We start from the raw sequence: 20,823 nt of genomic DNA, 5'->3' as shown, positions 1-20,823 counted from the left end.
AATAACAGTCAAACCCATTCACAAAGGCAAACTAGCATGCAACATTTTCCATATTTTGGCCTAATAAGGTAAGAGTTGCACTGAAATGCATACTTGTAAGATTCAAAAGATGAATTAAAGCCAAAGGCTCACCGGTAGCTCTTCTAGCTACTCCAAAGCTCTGCTGGAGTCAAGCTGATTTAATTAATGTATTATGACTGGGGAGTTCTCTTTTAGGTAGGGACTAAGTTCTAACAGACCATCCCTCCTACACATAACAACTATAAACTCTGGACAAAATACAAACAAAAGTAACTACGTGAGGGCTTCAGAGAATGAAGAATAGCAGGTGGTTTGGGGAGAGTGTCAAAACTCGGAAGAAATAACCAGTGCCATAGCTGAGCTTGCTGTTCTTTTGGCATTGCCCTGAGGAGGGGCCACGTGGTGTGAGGAGCTAAAAACCTGCAGCAAGCTCACTGACCTTCTGATCTGAGGAAACAGGGCTGAAACCCACAGCACCACAGCCTCTGGAGTGTGAGTGGAAAATGCCAGAAAGGACAGATTCAGATAAAGAGAAGCCCAACTTCCATGTAAGCTCTGGTCCAAGTCTGGAAGGACTGAGCATGTGCAGGTCAAATTACAAGCAATCCAGATAAAGATGAAAGAGCTGAACTTTTACTTGAGCTACCTGTCTCAGGTGAGACAGAGTTTTCAGTTTAAGTCTAGCCAAGTTAATTTCCTGCTAAAAAAAGCCAAATAAACCAAACAAAATCAACACTTTTCAGAGAAATGTAACAATCCAGAATCTCCACAGCATGACTCTTCACTTCATCCAGGATGTTCTACAAAATTATTCAGCTTAAGAAAACGAGAAAGCTATGACATGATCCATTCTCAAGGGAAAAGACAATCAATATATTTCAAGCCCAAGTTACCCAGAATTTTGGAATATGAGGTAGACTGTAAAGTGGCTTTTAAAACTGTGCTCCATGTGATAAAGGAGTTACACTCATAATAAATAAAAGATAGAAATTCTCAGGAGGAGAAAGAGAAAAAAAAAGTACCAAATGGAAATTTTAGAACTGAAAGAGATATCCGAAATAAAAATTCAAGTAAAAGGCTAAGGAAGTTATTGATTCTTCAGGGAAATGATTGATACAGAGGAAATGAATGAACATCACTGAAAATAGTAAACATCTAGGTAAATTTATTATTACTTTTTTAATATACACATGCTTTTCACCACTTAAACATTTACAATCACAGAATGTTAGAACTAGAGGGACCATTAAGATTATATATTAAAACCACCTTACTTTACAGGTGAAACATCTGAGGCTCAGAAAGGAAGTGAGTGCCCGGCTCAAGGCCATAAAGCAAGTGATGTCTCCAGTAAAACCTGGCATTTATACTCTCTTTCTCAGGCTACTTTAATCCCTCAGCACCAATTCCAGACATACTGCAGATCCAGTACTGCATCAGCAAGCTTTCTCAGCCTTAACTTATTTGTGTCTCAGTTTTCTAATCAGTACAATGGGTTGATAATGGTACCTACTTGAAAGGGTGGTCGCGAGTATTTAAAAATTAAAATATATAAAGTAATTTGAACACTGTCTGGAACATACTAAGTGCTATATAATATTGTTTCCAACCATGATAATGCCTGCCACCAGCATTTTCTAAAGCCTGTTACATCTCCCTGCTGACATATTCCAGGAGGAAAAACAAAGGGTCAAAATAGAATAGTTTGTGAAAGAAAAGAAGAAGATGGGCTGGAAGTTGCACTTATTCATACCACACTACCTATTGCCCCATTTTAGTACGAGAGCTCCTGAGTGAAACCATGGATGAAAAGGACAAGAGCCACTCTTCATACCTTTGGAACCACTGCCTGAGGCAGACAGCCATTAGCAGTAGAAATAAAGCAGGATGGGTATGAATGCTTAGGATAAATAATGAAATAAGAAAGCTTTTCTCTGACAAAGAAAATAGAATTTAGATAACACAGTATTTCAGCAGTCAATCGCTGATCACAGTAAATAATACATGACCAGGGGACCTTCAAGATAAGAGGAGTAAGATGTGGAGATCACCTTCCTCCCCACAACCACAAATACATAAAAAATACATCTACATGTGGAACAACTCCTACAGAACACCTACTGAATGCTGGCAGAAGACCTCAGACTTCCCAAAAGGCAAGAAACTTCCCATGTACCTGGGTAGGGCAAAAGAAAAAAGGAAAAACAGAGACAAAAGAATAGGGATGGGACCTGCACCTCGGGGAGGAAGCTGTGAAGGAGGAAAAGTTTCCACACACTAGGAAGACCCTTCACTGGTGGAGACAAGGGGGTGGGCAGGGGAGAAGCTTCAGAGCCACGGAGGAGAGCGCAGCAACAGGGCTGCAGAGGGCAAAGCGGAGAGATTCCCGCACAGAGGATCCGTGCCGACCAGCACTCACCAGCCCGAGAGGCTTGTCTGCTCACCCGCCAGGGCAGGCGGAGGCTGGGAGCTGAGGCTCGGGCTTCGGAGGTCAGATCCCAGGGAGAGGACTGGGGTTGGCGGCATGAACACAGCCTGAAGGGGGCTAGTGCGCCACAGCTAATCAGGAGGGAGTCCGGGAAAAAGTCTGGAACTGCCTAAGAGGCAAAAGACCATTGTTTCGGGATGCACAAGGAGAGGGGATTCAGAGCACAGCCTAAACGAGCTGCAGAGATGGATGCAAGCCATGGCTATCAGCGCGGACACCAGAGACGGGCATGAAAGGCTAAGGCTGCCGCTGCAACCACCAAGAAGCCTGTGTGCAAGCACAGGTCACTACTCACACCGCCCCTCCCGGGAGCCTGTGCAGCCCGCCACTGCCAGGGTCCCGTGATCCAGGGACAACTTCCCCAGGAGAACACACGGCATGCCTCAGGCTGTTGCAACGTCACGCTGGCCTCTGCCACCACAGGCTCACCCCTCATTCCGTACCCCTCCCTCCCCAAGCCTTGGTAAATTTAAGAAAATTGAAGTCGTATCAAGTATGTTTTCTGACCACAACGCTATGAGACTAGATATCAATTACAGGAAAAAACCTGTAAGAAATACAAACACATGGAGCTTAAACAACACACTACTTAATAACCAAGAGATCACTGAAGAAATCAAAGAGGAAATGGAAAAATACCTAGAAACAAATGACAATGAAAACACAATGACCCAAAACCTATGGGATGCAGCAAAAGCAGTTCTAAGAGGGAAGTTTATAGCAATACAATCCTACCTCAAGAAACAAGAAACATCTCAAATAAACAACCTAACCTTATACCTAAAGCAATTAGAAAAAGAAGAACAAAAAAACCCCAAAGTTAGCAGAAGGAAACTCATAAAGATCAGATTAGAAATAAATGAAAAAGAAATGAAGGAAACGATAGCAAAGATCAATAAAACTAAAAGTTGGTTCTTTGAGAAGATAAACAAAATTGATAAACCATTAGCCAGACTCATCAACAAAACAAGGGAGAAGACTCAAATCAACAGAATTAGAAATGAAAAAGGAGAAGTAACAACTGACACAGCAGAAATACAAAAGATCATGAGAGATTACTACAAACAACTATATGCCAATAAAATGGACAACCTGGAAGAGATGGACAAATTCTTAGAAAAGCACAACCTTCCAAGACTGAACCAGGAAGAAATAGAAAATATAAACAGACCAATCACAAGTACTGAAATTAAGACTGTGATTAAAAATCTTCCAACAAACAAAAGCCCAGGACCAGATGGCTTCACAGGCGAACTCTATCAAACAGTTTGAGAAGAGCTAACACCTCTCCTTCTCAAACTCTTCCAAAATATAGCAGAGGGAGGGACACTCCCAGACTCATTCTACGAGGCCACCATCACCCTGATACCAAAACCAAAGATGTCACAAAGAAAGAAAACTACAGGCCAATATCACTGATGAACATAGATGCAAAAATCCTCAACAAAATACTAGCAAACAGAATCCACCAGCACATTAAAAGGATCATACACCATGATCAAGTGGGATTTATTCCAGAAATGGAAGGATTCTTCAATATAAGCAAATCAATCAATGTGATACACCATATTAACAAATTGAAGGAGAAAAACCATATGATCAGTACATGCAGAAAAAGCTTTTGACAAAATTCAGCACCCATTTATGATAAAAACTCTCCAGAAAGTAGGCATAGAGGGAACTTACCTCAACATAATAAAGGCTATATATGACAAACCCACAGCCAACATGGTTCTCAATGGTGAAAAACTGAAACCATTTCCACTAAGATCAGGAACAAGACAAGGTTGTCCACTCTCACCACTATTATTCAACATAGTTTTGGAAGTCTTAGCCACAGCAATCAGAGAAGAAAAAGAAATAAAAGGAATCCAAATTGGAAAAGAAAAGTAAAACTGTCAGTGTTTGCAGATGACATGATACTATACATAGAGAATCCTAAAGATGCCACCAGAAAACTACTAGAGCTAATCAATGAATTTGGTAAAGTAGCACGATACAAAATTAATGCCCAGAAATCTCTTGCATTCCTATACACTAATGATGAAAAATCAGAAAGAGAAATTAAAGAAACACTCCCATTTACCATTGCAACAAAAAGAATAAAATACCTAGGAATAAACCTATGTAAGGAGACAAAAGACCTGTATGCAGAAAACTATAAGACACTGATGAAAGAAATTAAAGATGATACCAACAGATGGAGAGATATACCATGGTCTTGGATTGGAAGAATCAAACATTGTGAAAATGGCTCTACTACCGAAAGCAATCTACAGATTCAATGCAATCCCTATCAAACTACCAATGGCATTTTTCACAGAACTAGAACAAAAAATATCACAATTTATATGGAAACACAAAAGACCCCGAATAGCCAAAGCAATCTTGAGAAAGAAAAATGGAGCTGGAGGAATCAGGCTCCTGGACTTCAGACTATACTACAAAGCTACAGTAATCAAGACAGTATGATACTGGCACAAAAACAGAAATATAGATCAATGGAACAGGATAGAAAGCCCAGAGATAAACCCATGCACATATGGTCACCTTATCTTTGATAAAGTAGGCAAGAATATACAATGGAGAAAAGACAACTTCTTCAATAAATGATGCTGGGAAAACTGGACAGCTACATGTAAAAGACTGAAATTAGAACACTCCCTAACACCACACACAAAAATAAACTCAAAATGGATTAAAGACCTAAATGTAAGGCCAGACACTATAAAACTCTTAGAGGAAAACATAGGTAGAACACTCAATGACATAAATCACTGCAAGATCCTTTTTGACCCACCTCCTAGAGAAATAAAACAAAAATAAACAAATGGGATCTAATGAAACTTAAAAGCTTTTGCACAGCAACGGAAACCATAAACAAGGCGAAAAGACAACCCTCGGAATGGGAGAAAATATTTGCAAATAAAGCAACTGACAAAGGATTAATCTCCAGAATTTACAAGCAGCTCATGCAGCTCAATATGAAAAAAACAAACAACCCAATCCAAAAATGGGCAGAAGACCTAAATAGACATTTCTCCAAAGAAGATATACAGATTGCCAACAAACACATGAAAGGATGCTCAACATCACTAGTCATTAGAGAAATGCAAATCAAAACTACAATGAGGTATCACCTCACACCAGTCAGAATGGCCATCATCAAAAAATCTACAAACAATAAATGCTGGAGAGGGTGTGGAGAAAAGGCAACCCTCCTTCTTGCACTGTTGGTGGGAGTGTAAATTGATACAGCCACTATGGAGAACAGTATGTGGAGGTTCCCTAAAAAACTAAAAATAGAACTACCATACAATCCAGCAATCCCACTACTGGGTATATACCCTGAGAAAACCATAATTCAAAAAGAGTCATGTACCACAATGTTCACTGCAGCTCTATTTACAATAGCCAGGACATGGAAGCAGCCTAAGTGTCCATCGACAGATGAATGGATAAAGAAGATGTGGCACATATATACAATGGAATATTACTCAGCCACAAAAGGAAACGAAATTGAGTTATTTGTAGTGAGGTGGATGGACATAGAGTGTGTCATACAGAGTGAAGTAAGTCAGAAAGAGAAAAGCAAATACCGTATGCTAACACATATATGTGGAATCTTAAAAAAAAAAAAATGTTTCTGAAGAACCTAGGGGCAGGACGGGAATAAAGATGCAGATGTAGATAATGGAGTTGAGGACAAGGGGAGGGGGAAAGGTAAGCTGGGACGAAGTGAGAGAGTGGCATGGATATATATACACTACTAAGTGTAAAACAGATAGCCAGTGGGAAGCAGCCACATAGCACAGGGAGATCAGCTCGGTGCTATGTGACCACCTAGAGGGGTGGGATAGGGAGGGTGGAAGGGAGACCCAAGAGGGAGGAGATATGGGGATATATGTATATGTATACCTGATTCACTTTGTTATACAGCAAAAACTAACAACCATTGTAAAGCAATTATACTCCAATAAAGATGTTAAAAAAAAATAATAATAATAATAATAATACATGACCAGAACATAGGCTGTCATTTAACCAAGCATGAGTGCCTAAAATCCAACAAAATTTTCTGTATTTCTGATTTTTCCAATCTATTAATCACAGTATACTAAGAATGCCCCAAAATATGAATTGACCTAGAAAGCAGAAAAAAAGTAAAAATAAAGTAAATCTTATCTCACATGTCATGAACATTCTTAATAAAGTATGCATAATGAGAGGCAAATGCAATTGTAATGAAGCATGAAGGCAGTTACATATTTCCCATGAAACAATTATGCAGAATATGTAAGATAAGAGTGTCAGGAAGTACTTCAGGGAAGCGCTGGCATTTCATTTTACAACAGATTTCTTAGATACAGGAGACCAGAACATTCATCAGATCACTCCAAAGTCCTATTTAAAGCCACAGAGGTGTTGCTACCAGTCTGCTTACCATTTCTTCTACATAAGGGTAAAGCATGTCTCCAAAGTATTCGGTAGATTCAATTGGAAGCTGTGCCGGCAAATTGTCAATGGAGCACATCAGAATCCCAGAGCCTTCGACACTAGGAGAAGCAACATGCTTTATTCGGATGGACAAAATTTATGTGTAAGCTCTAACTTTCCCAGATGTCTACTCCATTATTTACACTTCATAATCATTTGTAATCTTCTACCACCATATATAGGAAAATAAACAAGACTTTCAAATAAAACTTTTCCCTTCTTTGCAACCCATTGAAATGTAGTATGTGTGTGTGTGTATTTAAGTGCTCAAATCCGAATGTGGTTTTTCTACCAAATTTTTTAATATGCTTGAGCATATCTCTGGAAATTTGCATAGCCTTCATAAAGCTGTGACATATTGAGTATTTTAGAGTAGTATATCAAAGGAAGTAAATGATGCATTATTATGTATCTCTCCCCATCTAACAGCTTTAGCAAACTCACCTGTCATGAATAATATGCTGATCTGCATCATACATGCAGAAGGGATGCTCTATTGTCGTACACTCAGTCATAAACTCAATAGATCCTCCGGTGTCAGCTGAAATGTCACATATTGCCACAAGTCTGTAAATAACATCAATACCTAGATGTGAACATGGATCTCTGAAGTCTCCAACAGAATTAAAAATGAGTAAAAATGAAAGGTGCTTGAACAATTTTCAGTGTAGATGCCAAATATTTCCTAGGCTCCTTAGCTCTTTTTCCTACAGCTCACCTGTTCAGGAAACCGTTCTTTTGGGATACAGAGAATCTTCCTAATAGGAGTTTTAGTCTCCACACGCAAAAAGAAAAAAGAGGAAGAGGAAGAGGCAGAGGAGGATGGAGGAAGACAAGAAGGGAAAAGAGATAAAAGTAAAAAAAAAAAAAACCCTCCTTATACATACTACTATATATAAAATAGATAACTAATAAGGTCTATTGCATAGCAGAGGGAACTCTACTCAATACTCTGTAATGGCCTCTATGGGAAAAGAATCTAAAAAAGAGTGGATAGGGAAGTCCCTGGTGGCTCAGTGGGTAAGACTCCACACTCCCAACGCAGGGGCCCAGGATCAATCCCTGGTCAGGGAACTAGATCCGCATGCATGCCACAACTAAGAAGTCCACATGCCGCAACTAAGACCCAGTGCAGCCTAAATAAATAAATATTAAAAATAAAAAAGAGTGAATATATATATATATATGTATAACTGGTTCACTTTGCTGTACAGCAGAAACAACACAACATTGTAAATCAACTATACTCCAATAAAAATGAAAAAAAAACCCTTCCCTAGAGAAATCATTGACAACAGCCTAAAGTTAAGCTAGTTAGCCAACTTTAAATAACTTAGGAAGTTTGACTACACTACCTCCACCCTGCTTAGTAATACATAATTTTACGTGTTATTACATAGAAATCTCTGGAATTATGAATAAAAGTCTCAGCCCAGGATTCGAAATCCTTTTGAGTTTGACCACAATTTTCCTGCCCAATCTGTAATTTCCACTTGCCCATATAAACCCTATACTAGGGCTGCACTGTCCCACTCACTGTCTTAAACTGTGCTTCGGTTGCTCCATATTTATCAAGCAGCAATCCTATCACTTGAAATCCTTGTTCTCCTCGCTCCTCCCTAGAGACTTTGCCGAGCCCATGCTCCCACTTTCTTCTAAACTCTTGCGATATTGATTGTTCCTAGCATTCCTTTGGAATTTAATTGATGACAGCTACATGCCTGAGGGTAGCAACCACATTTTTTCTTTATCTCTCAGCTTAGCAGAGTGCCAGGCAGACCAGGTGTTCCATAAATATTTATTTATTAACGAATTCATTCAACATTTAGTAATTATTTGAATGAACATTATATGTCAAACAACATACTGGGTATCTGTGGCCAAAACAAATAGGGCCCCTATCCTTAAGGAGATTAAGTTCTAGTAAGTTCTAGTAAGGCAGGAAAAATCATAAACACAGGAAAATAAAAATCATAAACACATGAATTTCAGGGAAAAATATAGTAACAGACTGAAGAGTGATGGCAATGGGGAAACAAGAGAAGACCTCTCTAAGGAGCTTACTTTTTAGCTACGTGGGGAGTCACATAAGAGAAGAGAATTTCAAGAAGGAGGGAAGGAAATAGACTCACAAACACAGAAAACAAACATATGGTTACCAAAGCGCAAAGGGGGGGAGGGAGGGATAAATGAGGAGCTTGAGATTGACAGATATACACTACTATATATAAAATAGATAAAAAATGAGGACCTAATGTATAGCACAGGGAACTATATTCAATATCTTATAATAACCTATAATGGAAAAGAATCTGAAAAAGGAAAATATGTATATATATATATAACTAAATCACTGTGCTGTACACCTGAAACTAACACGGCATTGCAAATCAACTATACCTCAATAAAAAAAATAAACTTGCTCCCTAGAGCAAACAAAAAAAAAAGGAAAAAGAAACCTTGCAATCTCAGTTATCCCGAACATGTTATCATCGAGTCCAGCTGATCACTTAACACAGTTAAGCCCAGAACACTTTTTCTAACTTTCGGGATGTCACCATATACATATATATATAACTGAATCACTTTGCTGTACACCTGAAACTAACAACATTGTAAATCAACTATACTTTGATTAAAAGAAAAAAAAAGGAGGGAAGGTTAACTGTCAAATATTTCCAAGTGGGCTTCCCTGATGGCGCAGTGGTTGAGAATCTGCCTGCCAATGCAGGGGACACGGGTTCAAGCCCTGGTCTGGGAGGATCCCACATGCCGCGGAGCAACTAGGCCCGTGAGCCACAATTACTGAGCCTGCGCGTCTGGAGCCTGTGCTCCGCAACGAGAGGACACGATAGTGAGAGGCCCGTGCATCGCGATGAAGAGTGGCCCCCGCTCGCCGCAACTAGAGAAAGCCCTCGCACAGAAACGAAGACCCAACTCAGCCATAAATAAATAAATAAATAAAATTAAAAAAAAAAAAATTCCAAGAGATAAAATAAGATAAGGCAGACAACTGGTTATTAATAGTCAAGTCCTGTGCTATGTGGGTCCCCTATGTGTGATACCCTCACAGTGGGCCTTGCTGCTGAAAACTGCCATCATTGCTGAAGTCCTTACTTGTGTGGCAATGCAGGGCAGCCTTCAACACCAGCAGCTGAGGACTTGCCTGGGGCCAGGAGACTCTGAGCATCTTGGCGGGTTAGTAGGCGGGGGGTGTTTTGTTCCCAGTAGATTCCATTAATTAAACAAGTTGTATAGGGTGCAATCTGTAAAGCAAATTCCAAGGTGAGCGAGATAGGAAATAGCCTTTTTCAAAGCAGTGTGCTGAAAGAGAGCTATCAGTAAAGTTCATGAGAAATAATTTAACGTTATATCTAATTGACTTTGTTATTTGCCAAGCCAGCAGTCACCTTTCGAAGCAAAGACAATAAATACCCACCCAGATTTCAGTGGAGAATTACCTCATTATAGAAAAATATATGAATATAAATACATGAATATTTGTGTTCTATAATGCCTTGCATAGCCAAGAAAAAGGAAATAACAGAAGTTCAAGTGACCAAGTGCTCTATTTCCAGCTCAGCCTCTAGTAGCATGTGATCTAAAGCATGCTACCTTAACTTCTCTGGGCTCTGTTTTCCTTACCTGCCAGATGGGGATAATGCATACCCCATTCCTCAAAGGAATGCTGTGAAGATTAAATCAGATAACATCTGTAAGCTCCATGGGCAAATGTGCTACATGCATGCATACATGGTAACTAGGTCATTATAAGTTTTGGGATGCATCCAATCACCAATATTTCTGTGATTGGGGAAGAGAAGGGATGGAAACGTACTAGATTCAAAATTTTTCAATTTGAAACTAATTTTATGATTCCTGTTTCTCAGGCATCTCAAGCATTCTCAAGCCACAGGTAAAGAGTTCTTCTTCTATAATATGCTCTACATGCTATAACACTAAATTTCATACCAGAATCTTAAAATGTTATATTGTTCAAATACATTTAAAATTATTGAAAACATTCCTTTTCACAATTAGATGCATGCATTTTTTTGTTGGTTTATTTTGAGGAGGACTGTTGCATGACCAATGACTACAAAACACACAAATATATTATCCTTCTTATAAGATGAAACCAGTGTGTCCCCAGCAGAAGGATTTGAATTGGAAGTAACTTTTGTACAGTGGAGATGGGTCTTCTATAGCCATACTGTTTCACTCTTGTCCCCTGTAATCAATGGCATGTATTCCAAGATGGCTGGCTGAGGTTGATTGCAATTTGTGGCCATAGAAGGGATAGAACTATGTTGAGATCAACTCTCATAGACACTGTGGTTTCTCAACAGTACTAACTAATTCAGGGTAAATACAGAAAACAGTAACCCACAGGAAATGGTTTAGAGCAATTGGGCACATGCAGACCTGAAGCAGAAACAGAGTCAGTGAAGCAATGGGCATACCCATAGAAACCACCAAAGCCACGAAGCAAAGACCACTCCAAACACCAAGAAAAGCCAACAACACCTAAGGACAACTCATAATACCCAAAGGACTCACAGCAAGTCAATATGGAGAACTGAAAACCAATGTACACAATCACAATCTCTCTCCTTAAAAACAGCCTAACTATAGTGTATCATGAGCAACCAACTCAAAAGCTAGGTATGATACTCACATCAGTATTAAAACGGCTTATGTAGCGCTCAGGATATTTGTCATACTCTACAGGATCATATATACCATCTGTTTTCCTGACGAGATGATGATGGCGACTTAACACTGTCCCGTACACTTTTCTCAGGTCTTGCAGAGGAGAAAGAAATTAGTAAAGTGGGTCACAAATGATAAAGGTTTATGGTGATAAAATATTATAACACTGAAACTGTTAAAAACAGTAAGAGATACCTACACTCGCCCTCCCCGCCCTCCCTACCTCCATTTTGGGAAACTTCTTTTAATTCATGCGGCTCCACATATTCACAAGGTAATTCATTGAAGATTTCTTGGGCTCCCTGTAAATAATGCATGAGTGAAAATCTAAAAATCAATCAGAAAAGAGCCAATACGTTTTCCTGCAAAGGTTCCAACTCATTTTCCCCACACTTTTATAGCTCAACTTGCCCTGCCCTGCAACTGGGACCACAACACGGAAGCACAGATGAGCCTTTTGTATGCAGCCTGCAAACCAACTTTTATTCCCATTTAAACACCACTCATTGGACGGGGCTTCAATTTTTTTACTTAAAGTTATTCAGCATAGAAGCAAGGGGATTTAGAACTGACAGTACGATAAAAATATTTCTATTTAATTTTTGCTCGATTGCAGAAATTATTTCAAGTGGGGAAACTATATATTTCCTACTTATATCAGATGGCTATCTCACAGTATAATATAAATAGTGATGTCCTGTTTGTAAAATATTTTCGCTGAAGAAAGATCTATTTTGCGATTACAAGTTCCTCTAGGGGATCAAAAACACATTCTCGAAACTACCCCAGAAGGAAGAAAGTAACAATAGTAGTCTTGAATTAAGCTTCTTAACCTCTTTTGGCAAAACTCCAAATCTTGTAAAATTCACATCCTGGGGTCACTTCCAAATTTGGGGATATCTCAGTGATGGAGGTAAAACAGAGCACCCTAAGAATAGACCTTTACACAACAGGAGTTATCCCTCTAAAAAGAAAAAAAGAAAAGAAGAAAAACCATTCAAAGCCTCTGACAGCTTGGAATCAACTCAAAGCAAAGACACTAAGTTTGGACCAGTACTGCACTTTACTATGGGAAAAGTACATAGGTAAGAAAAGTACCAAGAACAGAATGCCCAGTCATGGAAAAGAAGGGCTCTGAAATGCACACAAAATGCCCACATCCTTTGGGTTAGTGTCAGAGTTTCAGACTGCTTTACAGAAAGAAGACAGTTGGAACTTACCTTAGATACATTACCAGTCCCTGTGAACACAAATGTTAAGGGCCCTATCGACTTCGGCATCAAACCCAGAGATATTTCGTAGCCAGCGTCTCGGACAGCTTGCACAGCCTGACTGCTGTTCCTGTAGTTATGAGCCATGCCAATGTGCTGCAAGCAAGCACACATGGGCCACATTAGTCGACCACCTGAGACGTGTTTCTATTCTTAAAATGTGACACGTGTTTACAAAAAAAAATAGACACAATAAACATCTCACCATAAAAGGTGTGTGATGTCCCAAAGCAAGGAGCCTTAAACCCATTCCGTGTAAAATGTTGATCATCCCTGTTGCAGAATCAGACCAACAGAAAGACCATTAGTTGGAAGGAGTTAAAGCTGTTCTCTCTACCTGTTCTCCAACCTGCTCCGTGCTCTGAGGAAGCACCGACCACAGCATCTCAGATTTGGAAGGGGCCCCAGTAGTCATCTTATCCATCCCCTCAACTTTCTGCCATCAAAAGTGTTAAGCCAGCTGCACCCTGACCTGTCCCCTCCACATCCAATCCTGCTGAAACGGAAAGAGCGCCCCTCTTTTTCTCTAAGGTTCATCTCTCCACCTTTGCTCCAGATCCCATCCCTTCCTGTCTCTCTCAGGAATTTACTCTTGAATTATGTCCTCTCTCTATCCCTCTCTATCGGTTCATCCTTATCAACATTTAAACACGCCTCCATTTCTCTCATACCAAAAACAAATGAATAAGCAAAAACGAAGTCACCATTGACCCTATGACCCCTCCCCCTCATCATTTCAGTGACCTACACAGCTAAACTCGGTGGACACTTTTCAGATCTTGACTTACTTGTCAGAGGTATCTGGCAATGTAGAGCCTCTCTTTGTTGGGACTCTCTTCCCTCAGCTTGCCTGGCTTGAACATTTTCACCCTACATTTCTGTAGGCTCCTCTTCCCATGCCCATTCCTTTTATATTAGTGCCCCTTGCCCTTTGCTTAATATTGGTCACCCTCAGGATTCTGTCCCAGGCTCTATTCTCTTCAATCTCTACATTTTTCTGTTAGCTAATCTCATCCATTCCTAAATTTCAAGTACTCTCTGTATGATGATGACTCCAAGTCTGTATCTCTAAGGCAGGTATTTTATTTCAAGACCCAACCAACCACCTTACGGATTTCTCAATCTGGATGTCCTTTACAGAGCAGAAACTTAGCATGCCTGGAACGAAGACCTCAGCATCCATTCTCCCCTTCTTTTCCGGAAGGGAACTTTCCCTCTCCGTATCCCTGACAAATTTTCTTTGACCTTTTTTCTGATGTCAACTTTTAAAGGAATAATTTATATACAACAAATCACACCAATTTAAAGTCTATAGTTTGGGCTTCCCTGGTGGCGCAGTGGTTGAGAATCTGCCTGCCAATGCAGGGGACACGGGTTCGAGCCCTGGTCTGGGAGGATCCCACATGCCGCAGAGCAACTGGGCCCGTGAGCCACAACTACTGAGCCTGCGCGTCTGGAGCCTGTGCTCCGCAACGAGAGAGGCCGCGATAGTGAGAGGCCCGCGCACCGCGATGAAGAGTGGCCCCCCGCTTGCTGCAACTAGAGAGAGCCCTCGCATAGAAACGAAGACCCAACACAGCCAAAAATAAAATAAATAAATAAAGTCTATAGTTTGATAACTGTTAACAAATGCACACACCCATATTACCACCAACATAATCAAAATACAGAATATTCCCATCACTCCAGTCAAGCCTCCCCAAACTTTGGCCCCAAACAACTACTGATTTTATTTCTGTCTGTATAGATTAGGTTCTTCTACAGTTGTATACAAATGAAATTTTAAGTATTTACTCTTCTTTGTGTGTCTGCTTTTACTCAGGAAAATGTTTTTGAGATTCATGCATACTTTTTGTGTATAAGTAGTTTGCTTCTTTTTATTGCTGAGGAGTGTTCCATTCTATGGATGTACCACAGTTTATTTATCCATTCCTCTGCTGATTGTCTGGGCTATTATGAATGAAGCTACTATAAATAATTCTTTACAAAAAATAATTTGTTTCTCTTGATAAATGCCTATGAGTGTAATTTATTTTGTACATTGATATGCAAGTGTTTTATTTCTTCTTGAGATGTGTCTTTCAAGGATTTGCCTATTTTATCAACGTTGTCAAATTTATTGGCTTATTCATAATATTCCCTTATCATTTTTAATATCTGTGACATATATAGTGACAATTCCTCTTGTATTCCTAATATTGGTAAAAAGTGGCTTCTCTCTCTTTTTTTAAAAATCAATCTAACTGGAGGTTTATCAATTTTATTGATTTTTTTTTTAAAAAAGAACTGGCTTTTGATTTTTATTTTATTATTTTTTTAAAAAAAGAACTGGCTCTATTATTTTCCTGTTTTAATTTAATTGATGCTCCCTCTTATCAATATTATTTCCTTCCTTCTATTTGCTTTGGGTTAATTTATTCTTCATTTTCTAGCTTCTTCTGATGGAAGTTTAGATTACTAATTTAAGAACTTTCTTCTTTTCTAATAAAAGCATTAAATGCTATAAATTTCCTTCTAAGCACCACTTTACCTGCATTCCACAAATTTTGGTGTGCTGTGTTTTAAATTTTCATTCCATTCAAAATATTTTCTAATTTTTCCTGTGATGTCTTCTGGACTCATGGGTTATTCAAAAATACATTGTTTATCTTCCAAATATTTGGAAATTTTCTATGTATCTTTGTATTATAATTCCAAAATCAATTTTATTATAGTCAGAGCGCATACTCTATGATTTCAGACCTTTTAAATTTATTACAAATTGTTTTGTGACCTAGCATATGGACCACCTGGATGAACGTTCCACATGAAAGGAATGTGTATTCTATTCTGCAAGCTGCTGGGTGGAGTGCTGGGTGCTCAAGAACTTTCACTGACGTCAGGGCGGTTGATAGTGTTTTGAGTCCTCTATCCCTACAAATTTTCTGTCTACTTATTCTGACAATTACACACCTTCAAGTAGTCTAATCTGATATAGAGTTATAACATGGGGTGTTTCTCAACCAAAGATGGTTCAAAGAACTAACTGGGACAAAAATCAAGTGCTGTTTTTCCCCAGACTCCAGCTTGTATCCTTGCTAGACTGCCCCCCTGTTGGTTCCTGTGACCGTACCTCTTCCCCCTCTTTTACCCTTTCTTCCATTCCTCAATTTCTCATCACCAAACTGACCTCTCTTTCCAGTCTTCCAAACAGTAAAAATTCAGAGCCTAAGCATAGGTGTTGTCCTTCTCCCTGTTCTCTTTTTCTTAATTTTTGTAATAAATATAGTTTAATGATTTCATTTTATTCCCCTGATATCCATCACCCTTAGTCACACCCCCATGTTTATTTTTATTGGTGGAAATGAACACTCCCAACCCCTTGCCACAGAAAAAAGAAAACACAGTTACTCCCCAGGCAAGTTTAGAAAATGGGTGATGTAACAGCCCTGGCATACCTACCTGCCACACCTGCCCACTGTCCAAACGCCACTACCCGTATTCCTCTATGATCCACCATTTTCTCATAATCAATAAGTCGGATTTCCTGAAGAAACAATAAAAAATTTCTCAACCAGACCCATCCAGCTTAATTTGAATGAGTACAACACATATATGAGCAAGTGATTATTTCCCATTATTCCCTCATAAAATATATCTTGACTTGCTAGGTGCACCATGAAATATTTAGAAAATGCTGGGTCACAAACCAAGGGTAGGTTTGTGATGAGAGATGAAAGAATGGTCCTAGCAGGGTGCTAACACCCCTTGATGGTAGGCAATAAAATAACAAAGGCATGATTTCTTTTCACTTTTAGCCCAGCACCATTGACAAATATATCCACATACTGCCCCCACTCATCCTCACATCCTTCCCTCTAGTCTCAAAAAAAACACGTCTTTCCTGAGACTAATCCCTGTGAGCTAGTTGCCAGCTTTATTCTATGTCTTCCAAGACCTCTCAAACTTTTTCTTTCTTTTCTTTCTTCCTTCTTTAGTGTTCCTTCCCCTCAGCCATTCTAAATACACCCAGGTCTCTCTTCTACTGTAAAAATAACAACTATACTCCCTCTCAAGTCCATACACACAAATCTATCTCATTCTCTCTCTCTCTCTCTTTCTCTCTCTCCTTCTGTCTCTCTTAGTACCTCTCTGTTTCTCTGTCTCTCCTTTTTCTCTCTCCAGCCTTTCACAAGCAAACTTTATTTTAAAAGTAGCACAAGCTGCCTGTTCTTCACTTCCTCATCTTCACTAAAATCTTGTCCTTCCTCTTTCCTTGGGACTCTTCCCTCTCTCTTGGAAATGTCCTATTAATTCATGCTTCAAAACTGCTGACACATTGGAATTACAGAATGTTTTAAATAGTCTATTTCCTCAAAGATGATATAATTTTTGCCATGTGCTTGGATTTAAGAATATTTAATATTAATCCAACTCCAAGTAATTTATTACAAAATGTTGCCCAAAAGCAGCCCTGCTGGGTCTGTTTTCATTAATTTTCTCGAAATGAACGAAACTTCATATAACCAAAAAGAAAAATGTTTCTAAAGTACTTTTTGAGGAGTTCTATCTGCTTAAAGTGAAACATTCTTCTTATAATATTATTTCCTTGAATTACTTTTTGAATTGGTTCTTATGAAACACTGTAAATTAACTACAGTGTCTGTTTAGTGAATCTGAAATTAGTAAGAATGGATTCTATACGCTTATGTAAAACACATTTTCCTCCATTACTTTTACTGTTTGTGAAACTCTCCTGTCCTCTACCTATGGTCAGATTCAAGTCTAGTTTCTAATGCTCTAACATCCTTACCCCAGGACTTAGACCTTGGACTTCTCCATCTACACTCACTCCTTACCCTCATCCAGCCTCACGGCTTTAGATACCATCTAGTCTCTGACAACTGAAAAATGTGTATCTGGAGAAGCTGCCCTCCTGAGCTACAGACTCACATCCAATGGCCCACTCAGCATCTCCCCTTACACGTCTAATGGGCAAATTAAACTCGACAGGCCCTAAGCTCAAATCTTGATCCTGCCATCCAAGCCTGCTCCTCGTGCAGTAGCATTATGTCAATCTAAGGCAACTCCTTTAAGTTACTCAAACCAAAATCTTGGAGTCATCTCTGACTCCTCTCTTTCCCTCATAGTCCACATTCATTTCATCCATGGATCCTGTAGGATCAGACCTCTAAAATACATCCAAGATCTGTCCACGTGTCATGACCTCCACTCCCGCCGCCCTCAACATCATTTGTAGCCTAGCATCTGGACTAGTCTAGACTAACGATCTTTTTATCAGTTTTGCTCTCCTTCTCCCGCCTCCAACTTTTATTTACAGAGCAGGCAGAATAAGCATTTTAGAATATGATTAACTCTAGTCCTCCATTCAAAAAGACTGTCTGTCTGTCAGGCTTTTGCACTACTATTCTCTCAGGTTGGAAGGCTTTTCCCAGATGGATATGGCTTGATCCTTTGCCTCTTTCAAATTTTTGCTCAATGCCAATATTGCAATGAGGCACTCCCTGATCATCCTATTTCAAGTAGCATTATCACCTCCTCCAGCGCCCAGCACTCCTTTTTTTCTTCTGTATTATATTTATCTCCATTACACATATCGCCAAGCGACATATGAGGTGTTGTTTATTTATTCTAGTGTCTCCTCGCACTGGAATGTAAGCTATGTTCATTGCAGTGATCAGTGTCAGACACACTGTAGGCACTTGGTAAATATTTGTTGAGTGAATACTCTGTATTTTAAATAGACGATAGTTTTTCCACAGTATTTATATCTCAAAAAAAGTTTCTTTTCCTAATGAATGTTAATAAATGTAAAAATAGTTTCCAGTACAGTTCTGGTACTACAGAGCTGTGCAGCCTCAGTCAAGTCACTTCACCTCTCTGGGCTCCATTTGAAAAATTAGGGTGGTAAGTTATATGATCCCTGAGGTTCCTTTTAGCTCTAAACTTCTACTTGCTAATATTTGAACTATTAACCTTATAACTTAATAATCATTTGGAGCAAATGCTTCTATCATTCTTCCCATTTCAGAATACAAAGGAATGAAATGTGTTTGGTTCCTCTTATCACAAACTCCAAACTTGCCCAGCAGAGCAGCCCGAAGAGCAGCAGAACTATTCAAGCACTAACTGCAGATCACCTCTCCTACTGAGGTGAATACGTGATGTATTTTCCAGATGCTGAAAGAAAACTGAAACTCCACTTGACAGTTAAAAGTTAAAAAAACTACATGCTTCTATGTTAACATTTATGAATATTGGCCACTAATTACCTGTTTTAGGATCTCATCCAACAAACCCATATTGGCCTCCTGAGCCTTTATGGTGTGGGAGAAGAATGCATAGGTCTTCTTAGGCATTAATCTTTCCTCTGGGGGTCTTTTAACTCCCAAAATTAAACAAGCTTCAGAAATATCCTCCTGAAGAATGCCACCAGCTTTGACATATTCCTGGGAATGTAATTTTGATTAAAAGTTATTCTCCTGATTTGTTGTATTCATATTTTCTTTAATAAATAAATGTAGCAGTTAAAGTCACAACCTTTTGGGGCTTCCCTGGTGGCGCAGTGGTTAAGAATCCGCCTGTCAATGCAGGGGACACGGGTTCGAGCCCTGGTCTGGGAAGATCCCACATGCCGTGGAGCAGCTAGGCCCGTGAGCCACAACTACTGAGCCTGCGTGTCTGGAGCCTGTGCTCCGCAGCAAGAGAGGCCGCGATAGTGAGAGGCCCGCGCACCGCGATGAAGAGTGGCCCCCGCTCGCCGCAACTGGAGAAAGCCCTCGCACAAAAACGAAGACCCAACACAGCCAAAAATAAACAAATAAAATAAAGAATTATTTAAAAAAAAAAAAAAAAAGTCACAACCTTTTGAAGGAAAAAAATATAAGGAACAAATAATAGAAAAACTACTTCTAATATTCTTACTTGTTGGTTAAAGATCAATCTAACATGTTTGACTTTTGTACCAAAAACAAAAAATTAGAAAATTCAGCACATACTTTAATCTAAGAACAGTTAATAGTTTGACCATAACCGCTAGCATATGTGATTTAAATATACATGTGAAATGTATATTTTGTACCAACAATGCCCTGAAACATTAAATGCTAAATAGTAATTTATTACTCAGGTATACTTTTAAAGGAAAGACGTATCTGCAATATTTTCTTTTCTTTTTTTTTTTTTTTGTTGTTCAGTTAGTATTTATTACTTCCCTACTCTGTTCCATGGACTGTGCTAGAGATGGGATAGGACACAAAGAAACAGAAACAAGATCTCTCCTGTAAAGGAGCTCACAAAATATTGCAAAAAGAAGTCAGAGGCACAGTGCATGAGGCTGAATTCAAAAGAACATTATGAGTAGCATAATCTAAGTGATATATTAATTTAATGGATATTGAGATAACTCCCAGGTGAGATGATCAAGGAAATGTGGAAATTTAAATTAATCTAAAAGGCTGGGTAGGATTTGGAGGGATGGAGATGGGAAATACAAGGTGGTAATATCAGTAAGAGGTATTGAAGGAATATATACAAATATGGAGAAGGGAAAATAAGGAAATGTTTAGGGCATAATAAGTGAATCAATTTAGAAAAATAGACTGAATATTATCATGGTGAATATGAGCTTTATTGGATAAAAATAAAAATAATCATTGATATTTATTAATAAATTACTATGTGCTTTGCTAAGCTCTTTGGGTGAATGATCTCATTTAATTCTCAAAACTCCCATGAGGTAGGTACTATTATTATCCCTATTTTATCAATGGGAAACCTGAGTCTTACACATTAAACTGAGATTTCAGAGCTAGTACATGGAGGCAATAGACA

General features: G+C 39.0%; 1 protein-coding gene across 3 annotated transcripts in view; it reads right to left on the bottom strand.

The window, feature by feature from the left end:
- The window catches only part of AASS (aminoadipate-semialdehyde synthase), a 68,667-nt gene that overhangs the window by 35,184 nt on the left and 12,660 nt on the right, over positions 1–20,823 (bottom strand). For all 3 annotated transcript variants that reach the window (XM_036863023.1, XM_036863026.1, XM_036863024.1), the window contains exons 3-11: positions 19,263–19,439; positions 16,432–16,516; positions 13,196–13,263; positions 12,940–13,086; positions 11,943–12,021; positions 11,685–11,812; positions 10,124–10,272; positions 7,451–7,573; positions 6,954–7,065 (exon numbers count right to left, since the gene is read on the bottom strand). In XM_036863023.1, the coding sequence (XP_036718918.1) occupies positions 6,954–7,065; positions 7,451–7,573; positions 10,124–10,272; positions 11,685–11,812; positions 11,943–12,021; positions 12,940–13,086; positions 13,196–13,263; positions 16,432–16,516; positions 19,263–19,439 (1,068 nt within the window). The remainder of the gene's footprint in view (positions 1–6,953; positions 7,066–7,450; positions 7,574–10,123; positions 10,273–11,684; positions 11,813–11,942; positions 12,022–12,939; positions 13,087–13,195; positions 13,264–16,431; positions 16,517–19,262; positions 19,440–20,823) is intronic.

The sequence above is a fragment of the Balaenoptera musculus genome, chromosome 9, assembly GCF_009873245.2.
Source record: "Balaenoptera musculus isolate JJ_BM4_2016_0621 chromosome 9, mBalMus1.pri.v3, whole genome shotgun sequence".
NCBI classification, from domain to species: Eukaryota; Metazoa; Chordata; class Mammalia; order Artiodactyla; family Balaenopteridae; genus Balaenoptera; species Balaenoptera musculus.
This window is presented reverse-complemented; position numbering and strand designations above follow the sequence as displayed.